The following is a 15,315-nucleotide window of genomic DNA, read 5'->3' on the forward strand; positions in this document are numbered from 1 at the left end:
AGCACCCCTTCTGCCCTGATGGGCCAGGAGTGAAAGGGTGAGACCTCCGCTGGGGCAGGAGGCCCAGCCACCTCCGCCAACCCCCCCCCCCCCCCCCCCGCCGCCACCAGGGAAGGTGTAGGTTTAGCAGAAGCAGAGGTGGAGCTGGCCCAAGGCGCGCCGGGTGAGCCGGGCCGTGATACCTAGGTGCCGCTAGCTCTTTTCTTCCTTTTTTTATTGTGGCAGAATATGCACAGCATAAAATTTACCATTGTAACCATTTTCAGTTCTGTGACATGAAGTACGTTCACACTGTTGTACAACTAGCACCACTGTGGTTTTTATTTTTAATTTTTTAAAAAATTTTTAATGTTTATTTATTTTTGAGAGAGAGAGAGAGACAGAGCACAAACAGGGAAAGGGGCAGAGAGAGAGGGAGATGCAGAATCTGAAGCAGGCTCCAGGCTCTGAGCTGTCAGCACAGAGCCCAACGCGGGGCTCGAACTCATGAACCATGAGATCATGACCTGAGCCAAAGTCGGATGCTTAACCAATGGAGCCACCCAGGTGCCCCTGATTTTTAAACTTTAGTGTCACAATAGCCTGCTGTATTCTTTAATGGTTTTGCTGACATGTATTAATGAAAAGCGTGAGTTTGGCACTAAAATTATCATACTCGACAAAAAGGGCCGTGTGTAGGAGCTTCTCCATGCCAGGCGTGGCTTTGAGGCATTTTAAATTCATAAGCTCATTGAATCCTTACAATTTCCCTGTAAGTTAGGTTCTGTTATTGACCCCAGTTTACAGATGAGAAGACAGAGGTTTAGTATCTATCCACAGATCCCTCCCTGGCTCTTGTCTGGGCCTGCTGGTTGCTACGGGTTATTGATGACTCACTGTGTGCAAAGCTAACTGCTCTGGTCGGCCTTGGCCCCATTTCATGGCAATCTGGCGAGGAGGTAGGTGCCCGTGTGGTTCCAAGATGCACAGGTAGCGAGTCTGGGTTTGTATCTGGGTCTCTGACTCTGAAGCCTGTGTCTTGACCACCCGGCCTCGATGCCTGCTGTTCGGACGGCGAGGCTGTCATCAGAATACCCACCTGGCTCCTGAGTGCTGGCCTCAGCCCATGTTTATACAGTGAGAATATGTGAGAGATGGAAAGCCAAGAATCAAGCCCCAAGCGGCCCCGCATTAGGAAGTGGCTGTGTGTTCACGGAATCTTTGAAAGACGGGGTCCTGCTGCCTGCCCGGTATTTGTGTAACCTCAGAAAAGTGACGCCATTGCTCTGAGTTGACCACAGCTTCTTGCCCCCATGAGTGGGGGGTAATTCCCCTGACTCCCAGGCAGATGTACATTCCACCTCCTCCCTCCACCCCCCCAAGATGGAAACGAATTGAGCAGTGAAAGGGAAGGACTGTGCAGACAGCAGAGCAGGGCTGTGGAGCGGTGGCTCTCAGAGTGGTCCCCGGACCAGCTGCACCATTGTCACTTGGGAACTTGTTAGAAATGCAGGTTCTGAAAGACAAACCATGAGAGACTCTTGAATGCTGACAAAAACTGAGGACTGATGGATGTGGGGGGGCGGGGGGATGGGCATGGAGGAGGACACTTGTGGGGATGAGCACTGGGTGTTATGTGGAAACTAATTTGACAATAAACTATTTGTAAAAAAAAAAAGAAAGAAAGAAAGAAATGCAGGTTCTCAGGCTCCACTACTGAACTGCTAAAGCAGAAACTCTAGGGTGGGCCCAGCAATCTCGAAGTTACTCAGCCTCCCAGATGATTATGATACATTAGCAGGTTGAGACCCACTGCTAGAAATCTTCCTGCAAAATATGAATTGAGATACTGTCACCGGGCCCAGCAGAGAGTCAGTCTTGGGACAGACGTGCCTCGTCAGCCTGGGATGCTGGCGTCTTCCTGTCCTCTTCGGCCTCGCTCCCTCCCTGGCCCACAGGCCCAGTCTAAACAAATGATCTGGGGGGAGCTCAGGGAGGCTGGAAATGGGGAGAGGTGGCCTCAGTGTCCTCTCCACAGTTGCAGCCACACCCGAGGAATTGATTAAGGCTGAGCATTTATCTCCATGTTAATAAGCAGGGGAGGGAGAAGCATAAAGGAATTGCCCATCCCCCTCCAATGTGTGCGGCTAAGCTGGGAAGCGGAGTACTGGGCTGGTCAGGCGTGTGCAGGAAACAGGCAGCCCCTCGGCCATATCTGGAGACCCTTAGCACAGGGAAATGGGTTGAGGGAAGAAAGGAAACTATCTCCTCATGTAAAACCCCAGCTGCTGAGATGTGTTTCAAATTGCTCAGACCTGTGGAGGCAGAGCTGACTTTGACTCCTGGTCAGCAAATCAGTAGCTCTGCACGCTCCCCTAATCAGGCATGATCTCTTCCCAACCCCCCTTAGGATGAGAGGGAGATGCAGAGAACACAAGCAGGGTAGAGGCAGAGAGAGAGGAAGAGAAAGAATCCCAAGCAGGCTCTCAGCGCTGATAGCGCAGGGCTCGAACCCAGGAACCATAAGATCACACCCTGAGCTGAAACCAAGAGGTGATGCTTAACCGACTGAGCCACCCAGGTGCCTCCTCCCAAGCCTCAGAATCTTCACCCCCCTCCTCTTCACGTGCTCCACAGCCGCCAGCCAACTGGAGCCGGGCAGGAAACAAAACCCACTTTGCCCGCTTATTTCTTCCTTAGACACAAGCCCAAAGTTGAGAAAAGAAAGTATTTTCTCCAGCCAAACATTCTAACTACCTGATAGCAGGGGCTAAATGCACAGCACCTCTCACCTCGCCGCACCCCTGGTTATAAACTTTGACACCTTTCCGTGGTCTCAAGGGCCAAGTCCTTAGCCAGTATTCAGAGCCCTCGCTGGCACCTTGCGTTTGCCCAGACCCCAGACTCCATCCTTATGGTTCCCATGCCGCGCACCCCGTCCACCTGGAATCCCTCCCTTCACTGTGTGCTCAGCTCGCTCTACTCAGCCTTTAAGGCTGGGCTCAAGCAGACCTGCCCGGAGGCCCTCGCCAACTCCTGAGATTTCTACCTCCCTGCTGCAGCCTGCTCGGTCCCGTTCGCCCTGAGCTGTGCTCGCTGGTTACACGTTGGCCTCGCCCCTCAACCTGAGCCCCTGAGAGGCAGAAAGCCCTGCCAGGGTCACGCTTGCTCTCTCCCACGCAGTGCCCAGCACAGGTCAGCCTCCGCGAGGGCCCCAGTAATGCAGGTTGAAGTCACCCTGGGCCCCAGGTCCCTGCCACAGGGCAGGGTGGGAGCTGACTGTGGGCAGAGGTGAGGGCCCACTGACGGTAGAATGCAGGCCCCCTGGCAGGTACCATCCCAGAACTGGGCCTGTAGGGCTGCTGCTCGCTGTGGAACCTGGAGCCAGGCACTCTCCCTATCTGGGCCTCAGTGTCCCTCTCTGTCCAAAGACAAATTCAGAAGCTCCACTGGGGAATGGACAGTGAGGAGGAAGTGGAAACTCCAGAATTTCAACCTCCTGGAGATAGGTTTAGAAAGTCCCCAGTGACCCTTGTCCCTTGAAACTCTCAGATAAGGAGATTGTGGGGCAATAAATCTGCATGGAGTTTTGGTCTGGGCCTGATTTGGGGGAATAAATAGGAAGAAGCTGTGTTCTGTGTCTCCAGAGGAGTCAGGCAGGAAGGGCACCCACCCTCCCAGGACTGAGACAGCTGGCAGGTGACAGCTCTGTCACCCTCACAGTCCTTGGCTTTGGTGTGTGTGGACTGGAGAGCCCTCAGCAGACCTTCCTCACAGATGGGCAAGGTAGGAAAGTTACCCGCCTGAGAAAGCCAAACCTGAGAGGGGCTGAGGTTTGCTCAGGGTCATGGAGTAAGTTGGCGTCAGAATCAAGACTCTCCAACCTGACTGGCACACCTGCTACAAAAGTGACAGGCCCAGTCCCCTGCCCCGAATGTCAGCGGGGGGGTGGGGGGCGGTTCAGGAGTGGCTGGTGGCGTGAGTGGGAGCTAGCCCGGGAGCCAGGTGGGTCTCCCCCTGGGTGTTTGCTGACCTGAGTGTGGGCAAAGCAGAGGGGAAGACCCTGTGGACTTGGCAGCCTGATGGGTGAATGGCTGGATGAATGGATGTAGGAGGAAACATGGGTGCAGGACCAAAGAATAGAAGAGGGGGCAACCATAGCCGAGCTCTTACTTGGTACTAGACGCTTGCAAGATAGTTTGCAGCCATTATCTTATTTAATCCTTGGCAGGACTCTGTGAGGTAGATATCAGGGTACCCTTTTACAGATGGGGATGCTGAGGCCCAGAGACAAGTGGAGGTCCAGGATTTCAACCCAATTCTCCTCTTTCCCTGCCCTGGGCAGCCTCATAGGATACAGAGCACTGCTCCCTGGTGGTGGTGCTGTTTGAACTGGGCCCAGGAAGTGGGGATGAGAGGAAGGGCATCCTAGGAGTCCAGCTAAGTGCCAACCGTGGGCTTACGTTGGATGATGCAGTTCGAGGCAGAGCGAAGGGGCCGTGAGCAAAGGTGGCACATCTGGGAAAACACTGTGCTTTTAGGGGAGAGCAGATAAACCAGTTTGGCTGAAGGGTGAGTCTGTGGAGATGAGGAGAAGCAGTGGAGGCGAAATGCGGGGCCCACAACCCAAGTCCAGCGGGGATCTTTCTCCTAAGGACCTGGGGTGGGTCTTAAGGGAAATGACAGTGTCAGAATGAGGGCAGGAAGGAGCCCTGGGCTGGGGTGGGGGAGAAATGGAGTCGCCCAGAGAAAAGGCTGTCCAGGTTTTGCAAGGCTTGAGGGAGAGGGAGAACAGCTGGGGGCTGTGAGGTAGGGGCGGTGAGGCCGTCTCTAGAGGTGCCTGACTCTTCGGTGCCAGGGACCTGGCTCTGGGGAGTGTCAGCTATCAGGAGGAGGGGCTTCTTCGGGCCTAATCTCATCAGGAGGAGAGAGGCATTTTCTTGGCTCTGTCTCTGGCTCAATCTGTACTTCCTGTGGTCCTGCGGGGAGGCATCCGTGCTGGACCAGAAGGACAGGAGGCCTGGAGGCAGGGAGATGGGGGCAAGGAGGCACGCATGGCAGAGAGGACCTGCCGACAGGACTGTTTTCACTTCTGGCTGCAGGAGCCTCTGCCTCTGCTGCTGATAAGCCCCCAGGGTGTTGGAGGTCTGGTGGGGGCGGGGGTGACCTAAGCAGTGTCCCCGCTTTCCTGTGTGGGCTGTGCTGATGGAGAAAACCAAAGGGCCTCCCCTGCCCCCCCCCCACCTCTTCTACCCCCACCAAGAGCCCTGGGCTCAGCACAGGGCTGAGTTAGGCAGCTGGTTTCCACCCCAGGAGTCCTGGCCACAGAGACCCACACGTACACTCTTCGGGTTCTTCTTAAATAAGAGGGATTATTAGTCAGCATTTCGTGGGGCCTTGTCTGTTCCCTCTGTCAACACAGTGAGCGCTGGGGATCGGGACTCTATGCCTTGTGTCTGTTTTGTGTTTTCTGGTTCAGGATTTTTACTCAGATCCCCAAAATGTTGGGCTTTCAACACATACCTATCACATACTAAATCAAATCTTAGTGTCCTGTAAACATTGGGATCACAACAGTCTTTTTTTTTTAATGTTTATTTATTTGTTTTTTAGAGAGGTTGGGGGAGGGGCAGAGAGAGAGGGAGACACAATCTGAAGCGGGTTCTAGGCTCTGAGCTGTCAGCACAGAGCCTGACGCAGGGCTCAAACCCACAAGCCACAAGATCATGACCTGAGCCACCCAGATGCCCCAAGGGACCACAACAGTCTTAACAGCAAATGTGTGGAGCGCTAAGTATGCACCCAGCATCACTCCATGTGCTGTGTGGATTCTGTCTTTTAATCGTCTGGACAGCCCTGTGAAAGAGTATGGACCCAGGACTAAACAGCTTGGCTTCAAATTCCTGCTCAGCTGCCTATTAGCTGTGTGATTTTGGACAAGTTGCTTCGCCTCTCTGAGCACCCAGTTGTCTCATCTGTAAACATGGCATGATAATAGCACTTGGGGGATTGCCATGAGGATTAAGTTATTACCTAGAGCATACTTCATACAGAGTAAGCAATGTGTTAGCTATGATCTGTTACTATGCCTGATTTTACTGGTGAGGAAATAGACACATTAAGTTCACCTGCCCAAAGTCACATGCATGTGGTGGATGCTCTCTGTCAATATACTGCTAACTGGGTACCCAGTAACCACAGGTGGCCACTGAACACTTGAAATGTTGCTAATGTGATTGAGGAGGTGCATTTTACATTTGATTTCCTTTTAATTCTTTTTAAGAGACAGAGCACACGTGGGGGAGGGGCAGAGAGAGAGGGAGACACAAAATCCAAAACAAGCTCCAGTCTCTGAGCTGTCAGCACAGAGCCTGATGCAGGGCTCGAACTCACGAACCGTGAGATCATGACTTCAGCCGAAGTCAGATGCTCAACCGACTGAGCCACCCAGGCACCCCCCCCTTTTAATTCATTTTGACTTTAATTAATTAATTTATTTTTTAAATTTATTTTTGAGAGAGACAGAGTGTGAGCAGGGGAGGGTCAGAGAGAGAGGAAGACACAGAATCTGAAGCAGGCTCCAGGTTCTGAGCTGTCAGCACAGAGCTCGATGTGGGGCTTGAACCCACGAACTGTGAGATCATGACCTGAGCCGAAGTCAGTCGCTTAACTGACTGAACCACAGGTGCCCCCATTTTGACTTTAAGTTAAAGCCACGAGGTCACCGTGTTGGACAGCCAACACCCAGTGATCTGACATAAGTGATTCTCATGTGCATGTGACATCACAGTCCGCAGCCCTGTGCTTTAGCAGTCTAAGATCATGCCATGTCCTGTCTTCCTGCTCTCAGCCATTTCCCCAAGAGGTGTAAACGTGTGGAGAGCAGTGACAGAGCTGCCCAGCCCTCGCTGCCTGCCGCATCTGGTCCCAACAACATGGGGCCTGGCCCAGAATAAGCACTAAGCCAGTAGTGGGTGAAGATTTCTGGTTGAATTAAGCCAGGTTCACCTCCCTTTTCAAACCTTGTATTTTTTCTACTTTGAAATATTCTGTGCTCCGGTTCAGGATGTTGGGCTCTTTGGGAGGTTGGTTCTAGAGCCTTCTCTTTCACAGAGCAGATTAGCAGAGTCAAGGTTATGAGTGACTTAAGGTAGAATCATTGCATATGGGGCACCTGGGTGGCTCAGTTGGGTAAGCATCGGACTCTTGATCTCAGCTCAGGTCTTGCTCTCGGGGTCATAAGTTCAAGTTCACAAAGTAGGATATCGAGCCTACTTTAAATAAAAAAAAATCATCGCATATGAATTGGATAATGGCTCTCTGGAGATCTCTGTGGTTGGTGGGGGTGGGGGTGTGACCAGCTTGTCCCCATTTGCCTTGGTCCTTATTTTAACACTGACGGTCCTGCATTGGGAATATGCCCCCCCCCCCCGCCCCCTACCCTGCCCCCCGGGCAAACCAGGACAGGTTCTGTAGAGAGCAACAAGGCCTCTTCTTGCTCTGAAGGAGAGAAGAAAATTAAGTCTGTGAGGCGAGACCCTGAGGCTCTGCGTCCCTGCATCCCGTCATTTCACTGCAGACCCTGTTGCTGGCCTGTGGAAGGCGAAAATAGACACTTGTGCCGAGAAGTGACCAGTAAAACAGGGCGTGGCCTCAGGCGAGCAGAAATGACTGTGGATACAATTCTCACTAGCAGGAAGTCGCCAAGACCTGTGGTTTCTTCTTCCTTCTGCCTGGTGAGAAAGGAAGCCTCCACCTGAGTGGCTGGTCAAACAGAGACCTATGTCGGCAGCAGGGGCCTTGACCAGAGTTGGGTCTTGCTTCCTTAACCAGATATCCCGCTTCTGCGATGGGTCACAGGTCCTGCCAAGGATTCAGGACAAAAGAGAAAGAAGGTTTCCAGGAAATTTTGAAGCCAAGGTCAGGATCAGGACAAGCCCTATAATGGGTAATAGTTGGTCAAAGATTGGAGTCAAAGTGAGGGACCCGCCCATAATTAGGTGTTCGTTGGGTTAACTCTTGGTCTTTGTAGATCGCCTTCCAATGGAGTGTTCTTTACTCTTACAGTAATCTTTTTGTTTTTTAAACCTAGGAAACTGTCGTTCTAATTCCCCTCTATTAATCGCACTGATCTAAATATGGTGGTTTAGACCTTCTCCCAAGGCAATATGGGGCAGCTCACTGGCCACAAGCTCAGGTTTTAAGAGAAAGAAAATAAAACTCCAAATATTAGATGTGGAACCCTAAACTTACAAAGGGACAGTGGTGGCCCGCAGCACCAGACTCCTACCCACCTCAGTTGGCTAAAACCAAATTAGGTAATTTCATTCTTTCCCTGAGGCCAGGAACAGATAATTAATGAATAATCTATTATGCTGGTTTGTACCACACCCAATTTGGGTTTGTTTCATTCACCCTGCAGCTAACTCTTGTCCTGTAATGATGCAGGGCTGGGCTACGAAGACAGGCCTTTGGGGGCAGGCGGGGAAAGTCTCTGTGTCTGTGTGTGTCTCTCTACCTCTTTCTCTCACTCATATGCATACAACCAGGTCAGAGAGGAGCAAGTGGCAGGAAGAGGGGAACCTGGGTCAAGCCTTGGCGTCTGCCTCCCACCTCCACAGCATCCTTCCACTGCTCCTATTAATGTGATCTTGGTTGAATCACTTCCCTGGCACCTGAGTTTTGCCATCATCAAATGAAACAGCCATCTCCACTTACCTGGCAGGAGAGCTGAAGGAATGGGACAGACAGCAAGCCTTCCCGCTGTCAGGCGTTGAGAAGTAAACCCAGTGGGACATTGAATCCAGAGATGACTAAATGCTTTGGGGGGGGCAGGGAATTCGAGGTCCACAAAGCCTAATCCCATGGCATCGGGCCCGCTAACCACACGTGGAATAGCAGCACAAGTGATGCCACCCCCCCGCTTTGTGCCCCAGGTGGCGGGCCCGCCACACCCAAGAAGACATGCTGCGGCTTTGATGTGGGGCCCAGCTGGATGGCATGAGGCAGGACAGGACTGGTGGCATGGGATAAATCTGGCCCAGATCAGCCTTTCTGGCCCCACCCGTGGGTGAGGGCCCTTGTGGTGCAGAGGGCCCACTACAGGCTGCATTTCCAGGCAAGTGCCTGCTTGTGGGGGAAATGAGCTGGCGAAACTCCTGCGCTCCGAATTGCTAAGTCCTTAAATTCATGCGTGCACGGATATACACACACAGGCACTGAAGCAAATGAATGCCCAAGGAGATGCACACAGGCATGCACGCCCATAGGAGAATGCAGTGCTTGTGCACAAATGTGCACACCCAGTGCATTCACATTTGCACAGACTGCACCCGCATATATATGTGCACACTCCCATCCTGTGGGCAGAAGGAGAGATGGCCTGCCTGGTGTGGCCCCATCCCCCACTTCTCTAAGTTTCCTTCCATGACCACAGGTCTGGAAGAAACTTGGCAGTGGAGATAAGGTGCTGGGGTGGGTAGGGTAGGGTAGAGTGGGGAGAGAGGTTGGGGGCAGACAGACAGAAGGTCACTGACACAGAGTTTTAGTTTAATGGCACTGTTCCACAGCCACTGGCCTCATCAATGGAGGCAAACAGACCTCTTTTTAAAAGGTGTTCACTTAGTTTCCCGAGCCTTGTTTTACTTTATTTATTCTTAGAGGCAGAAGGAGAGAGAGAGAAAGAGAGAGAACCTTAAGCAGGTGATGCGGGGCTTGATCTCATGACTGTGAGATCATAACCAGAGCGGAAATCAGGAGCCATATACTCAACCGACTGAGCCACGCAGGCACCCCTGTTCTAGATCCAGGGTGGATGGGTGTGAAGGAGATTTCCTCATGACGGTCGTTATCAGCAAGAACCTGGAGCTGGAGGCTCTGGGGGGCGGGGCTGTGTTCTGCCCCCAGCTCCACAGTTTATAAGCTGTGTACCCTTGGGTGGGTCACTTCCCTTCCCTGCCTCCACCTCCACATCTGTAATGGAGAGCAAGGCAGCATCTACCTGTTATGTTCATACTGAGAATAGCACCTGGCACATAGCAAGCACCCGAAACCTGTGAGTTGTCATTGCCCTGGAGGTGACTGAGCTGAAGGAGACTCATTGACCAGGCCTCTTGAGACCCCCTGACCCTGACCCTGGGCTGAGAGCGATCCCCCAGGTGTGGGGTGAAGCTGCAGGCTGTGAAGGGAGGGCATCAGGAGTGGCCAGAGGGGCCAGGGCTGGTGCTGATGGTCAGGTCATGTTGATTTCTGCAGCTGTGACGGGCCCTCTCACCCCACAGCCCACAGCACTTGAGCCCAAAAGTGGCTTCTCTCCCCTCCTTGGTTTCTCACTGACAGGTGCCCTCTTCTTTACGCCCTCTGCCCTGTTTCAGCCCAGGCGATCCTCACCTCTGACCGGTTCCACCCTTCCTTGCTGTTGGCAATCCAGAGAATCCACCTAAAAGTGAGCTCTGCTCCTTGATCCCCTGTTTTAACTGCCGCAGCCTCCATTGCCCTCTTTTACACGGCTCCTGAGGTGCTCTGGGTGCTGCCTCCTCGCCCACCTCTTTCCTGCAGTTCCTGTGCCCCGGCCACACTAAGCATGCACAGCCATTTGCCATTTACCGTCGGTTGGGGCTGCGTGGGGCCGCGTGTTAGTCAGGACAGTAGGCTGAGCTTGGGACAGATGGGTCCACGTTCTGAATGGTTCGCTCTGCAGGTTTATTCCTCTGTCACGCTGTATGTCCAGCGTGACTTAGGTAGGGGGAGGTCCTCTGTCCCACACGATCCCTTGGGGAACCAGGATGACGGAATCCGCGTCATCCAGAACATGTGGCCGTCACATCCCTTCAACCAAGGGCAAGCGTTCTGGGGGTCCCAGGCAGGTCTGTGTTCCAGCCTTGAAGTGGCACGTACCACTGCCGTCCATGATCCACTGGTGCTAGAATTGATAACCATGACTGCCTAACAACAAGGAGGTAGGGACGTGAGGGGACAAGAGAGTGTCTGATGAGCATCACCATTGGCCACAGACAGGCGTGCCCCCCTCCCCGCCCCCCCCACCACCAGTGCAGCTGCTGAAGGTGAGGCAGAGCTGGGAGGCCTGGAGCTGAGCCTGCTCACGTGCTCCCTCCTTTCCTACCTACCCCCAGCCCTGGCCCAGGGCACTTCCTCGCTGCCATCTAATTACCAAGACCCTGGGGACATCTTGGTCCTCGTGTTTTTTTTTTTTCTGAGAGGACCCCCAGGACCCATTTCCCTCAGGACCCAGTGCAGAGGAAAGCTGTGCTGCTCCTTAGCAAGTGGTGGCTGGTGAGAGCCCTTTCTGATCCTATTTCCCTTATCGAGTTGGCCACTAGGAAGCTTGGACCCAAGTCTGAAGTGCACTGTGTGGAGGACCTGGCAACACACATTCAGTGCCTTACCTTCCCCCTAAATATCAGGTGACCTCTGTGCTCCTGAGTGTTCCCTCTGTCCCCATTTCTTCACCAAGGCTTTTCCATTTGCTCCTATCTTCTGTACTTTCCATGTCCACACGGTTTCTTACATCCTTTCTGGGATCAGACAGACATTAGTCAGTCTGTCCCTGTATTCTGTATGGCTTCCTGTAGCTTTGGCGAAAGCATCTCCCAAAAGGAGAGTTGAAATGTCCGAACTTCACGGGACAGGTCTGGTGGGCTTCCTGTAAAGGGTTTCGCTCATGGGTCAGACCCCTGATCACCGTGACCTCTTGTGTCTTTGAACTGAACACAGAGCAAGTGCCTTCTTTGGTCCTGACCCTGTGGGTGCCCAGCCAAACATACCTGCCCTTGGGAAGTTCCTAGGGCCCGGGGTGGGCAGAGCTCTATGCTGGGTGCTCCCAGAGCAGAGCCCCAGACCTTTCTCTGAGGAGCCTGCAAGCAGTAAAGGAGAGGAACCCTGATCCCAGACTGAGGAACCAGAGCTGAGAGTGTCAAGGGTGCGAGGGCAGCAAGGAGACACAGCAGGTTGGGGCAGGAGAGAGAATCAGAGATCTGCTACTGGCGGTGTCATGGAAGGACTCCAGAGGAGGGCGCTGGAGCTGGAGAAGGGGGTGGACTTGTGGAGACGGGTACAGGGGACACGGGGTGGGGAAGGGCAGGCTGAGCAGAGGGGTTAGGCAAAGAGGGGAGGACCCAGAGGACTGGAAATGCAGGAGCAGGTGGGGGGTGGGGGAGCCTCTTTATCTGGAAAGTATCCTTTAGAAGATGAGCAAAGAAAGTTGAATCTTGGAATATGCAGGGCGGGACCTCACCTTGCCTTAAATGCCAGATTGGGTTCAGCGCCAGTGAATCGGGAGTGTCCAAAGGTGACCTCAGGAGGGGGGTGAGGAATACAGCAGGGCTTGGTCCAGAAGGATGTCTCTGGCCTAGCTGAGGAGCGTGGAGAGAAAGGCCCGTTGGGGTCAGAGACTGGGGTCAGGGGTTAATATGGGCGGCAGCAGAGCTGAGAGGCTGCACGTGTGTGTGTTTGACCACTGATGAGGCCGAGACCCCCTTTTGCCGTTCATGACCGAGCCCTGCCCCCCCTCTAGCTGTGCTCTCTTTACTCACGTCATCCGATTTACTGTGTGTGTGTGTGCGTGCGTGCGTGTGCGTGCGTGTGCACGTGTGTGTGTTTAACATCACCTTGTTAATCCTACTAAGCTACATGTAGTTTCCCAAACATTCCATTTTTGCTTCTGTCTCCGGGCCTTTGCTTAGGCTGTTCCATCTGCCTGGGATACCTTCCCCCCACCTTACCTCTGTCCTGTCAACACAGCCAACTCCTCCTCATCCTTCAAATCACAGCTCGCATGTCACTTCCCCTGGGAAGCCTGCCCTGATTGCCATGCACAAATCTCCATTATTACCTATAGGACACTGGGTCTCAGTAGCCCCGGCTCCCCTAGTGGCCTCACTCACAGGACTCTTAGCTCCTGTAAGGCCGGGCTCATGCTCACTCTCTCCAAACCCCCAGTGCCAGGGACAGGGCCCCGTCATCCAGTGGTGCTCAGTAGACAGAGTGAACAACTACAGGGCTGGATGAGGAGCTGGAGAAGTTCAAGACGCCTGGATGATAATGTAGTGAGAGTAATTATTACCGTAGATCAAGGGACCTTGATGTATCATGTAATTTAGTCCTCATGACAAGTCTAGGAGACAGATGACTTTACTATCCCCATTGTACAGATGAGAAAACTGAGACCTCAGAGGTTAAGTCACTTGCTCACCCAGCTGGTAAGAGGCAGAGCTGGAATTAGAGCCCAGGCAGGCTGGCTCCAGGGGACCCAGTGTGACCCACTTAGCTGCACTGAGTGGTGCAGGGTGGCTGGGCTCCCTGCTGAGATGGTGGAGAGGGAGGGAACCTGGTGGGTTCTCTCCCTGGCATGGTCTGCCTTTTGTGTTCATGCCTGAAGAGATGACAGGCAAACAGGCCAGCGATAACCATATACCATCTCACCAGACCGACAGAAGTAGCCACGGTAACAGTCTGTTCATGTGGTTGCCCTTCATAGCGCACCATCCACACAGAACTGACCGCTGGGCTGGTTGTGCCCTCTCAAGGTGAGCTCCCGCAGGGCCCCGCCATCAGGGCAGGGAGCCTCACGCCCCTTCTGTCCTGTGTGTCCCCACAGATGTCATGGCATCCCCAGTACCGGAGCTCCAAGTTCCGCCACGTCTTCGGCAAACCGGCCAGCAAGGAGAATTGCTACGACTCGGTGCCCATCACCCACAGCGTCCACGACAATCACTTCTGCGCTGTGAACCCCCATTTCATTGCAGTCGTGACTGAGTGCGCTGGTGGGGGGGCCTTCCTCGTCATTCCCTTGAATCAGGTAAGATTGCCTGCTAAGCCCCAGGTCCAAGCAGCCCTCTGGAGGCAGTACAGACGGAGGGGAAGTAGAAAGAACCTGGGTGTCTGGTCTCTTATGTGGGTTCAGATCCTAACCCTGCCTGTTACCAGCCATGTGATCTTGAGTCATTTCACTTCTTTGAGCTTTGGTTTCCTCATTGAGAAAAAAAAAAAACAAAAAACAAAACCCTATCCTGGGATTTCAGCTTCTAGCTTTAGCTACCCTACTCCTAAGACGACTCTTCCACCCCACTGCAAATAATTCACTGCTGAAGAAACTGTAATTTGTAATGCATTGCTGGGCTCACAAGATGTTGGGGAAATCTCCAAGGCCACCTCCCCTCCCCAGCAAAAAGAAACAAATCTTGAGCCAAAAACCTAACTGGGAGAGGTAAGCAGGGAGCAAACAGAAAGAACAAGCATGTCCTGTCGGCACATGTTAGCAGTGTAGGTTAGACCATGTGCAGCTGTTGATATTTAAGTTTTTTAACGCGGAAGTGGTAGTTTGGTGTAACTTAACCTAATAGCAGACCTTGTCAGGACACCAAGCCTGAATCTTCTTAGGGCTGAACCTGCAAAAGAGGTAGAGGGACCCTGGTTGGTAGAGCCTCTGGCTCACAGCAGAGGCAGGTAGGAAGTTTCTCTGGAGGAAGACACCACCTGTGTAGACAGGACTGCTACAGAGTCCGATCAGGGAAGGTCATAATCTGAGATCACCAAGCACGTGAGCCACCACGAAGAAGAGTCGGCTGAGGGCAGACTTAGACCCCCCCCCCCCACAAAGGACTTCTGAAATTAAAGTCATAAACAAAAAATGGAATCTCATAGACCAGGTTTTCTGATCCAAGTGGAACTGAATTAGAAATCAATGTCAAAAGATCAATTTTAGCCTCCCATTCACTGGTATCTCACCAGGAGACCCCAGTGAGACTCCACCGCAACCACAGGATTGGCAAAAATGTAAAGATCTGACAAAAGGAAGTGGTGGTGAGGACATGGAGAGCACTGTAAACTCTCAGTGTAAACTGTCACATGTTTTTTGGTTTTTTGTCACACATGCTTTGAAGCAAAATGTGACAGCTTCTAGGAGAGAGAAACATTTGCATATGTTATGACCCAGAGATTCTACTCCCTGCTATATCCCACGCACTGTGTTTATGTGCATCAGAACACAAATACAAGAATGTGCATAGGAGTGTTGTTCATATTATCACAAAACTGCAAACACTTAAATGTCCAAGGATTGAATAAATAGATGATGGTATCTCCATACTAGGGACTATGCACAATCATGAAAAGGAACAAAGTATATATACATACATACCACAACACGGATGGATCTTCACGACAATTTTGAGGAAAAGAAACCAAACAAATTACAAATATCTCACTCTCTTTACCTAAAGATAGATGCAGACTAAATTAAATTCTGCCTTTAAGGGATGTGTAAGTAGGTAGAAAAATTTTAAGGGAGAGCAAACCAGAGACTATCATGAAATCCAG

The 15,315-nt window shown here is 52.4% G+C and overlaps 1 protein-coding gene across 3 annotated transcripts in view; it reads left to right on the forward strand.

The window, feature by feature from the left end:
• The window catches only part of CORO2A (coronin 2A), a 53,251-nt gene that overhangs the window by 14,479 nt on the left and 23,457 nt on the right, over positions 1–15,315 (forward strand). For all 3 annotated transcript variants that reach the window (XM_039234839.1, XM_039234837.1, XM_039234838.1), the window contains exon 2: positions 13,595–13,795. In XM_039234839.1, the coding sequence (XP_039090770.1) occupies positions 13,595–13,795 (201 nt within the window). The remainder of the gene's footprint in view (positions 1–13,594; positions 13,796–15,315) is intronic.

This window comes from Hyaena hyaena, unplaced genomic scaffold (genome assembly GCF_003009895.1).
Source record: "Hyaena hyaena isolate Hyena2069 unplaced genomic scaffold, ASM300989v1 scaffold_93, whole genome shotgun sequence".
NCBI lineage: Eukaryota > Metazoa > Chordata > Mammalia > Carnivora > Hyaenidae > Hyaena > Hyaena hyaena.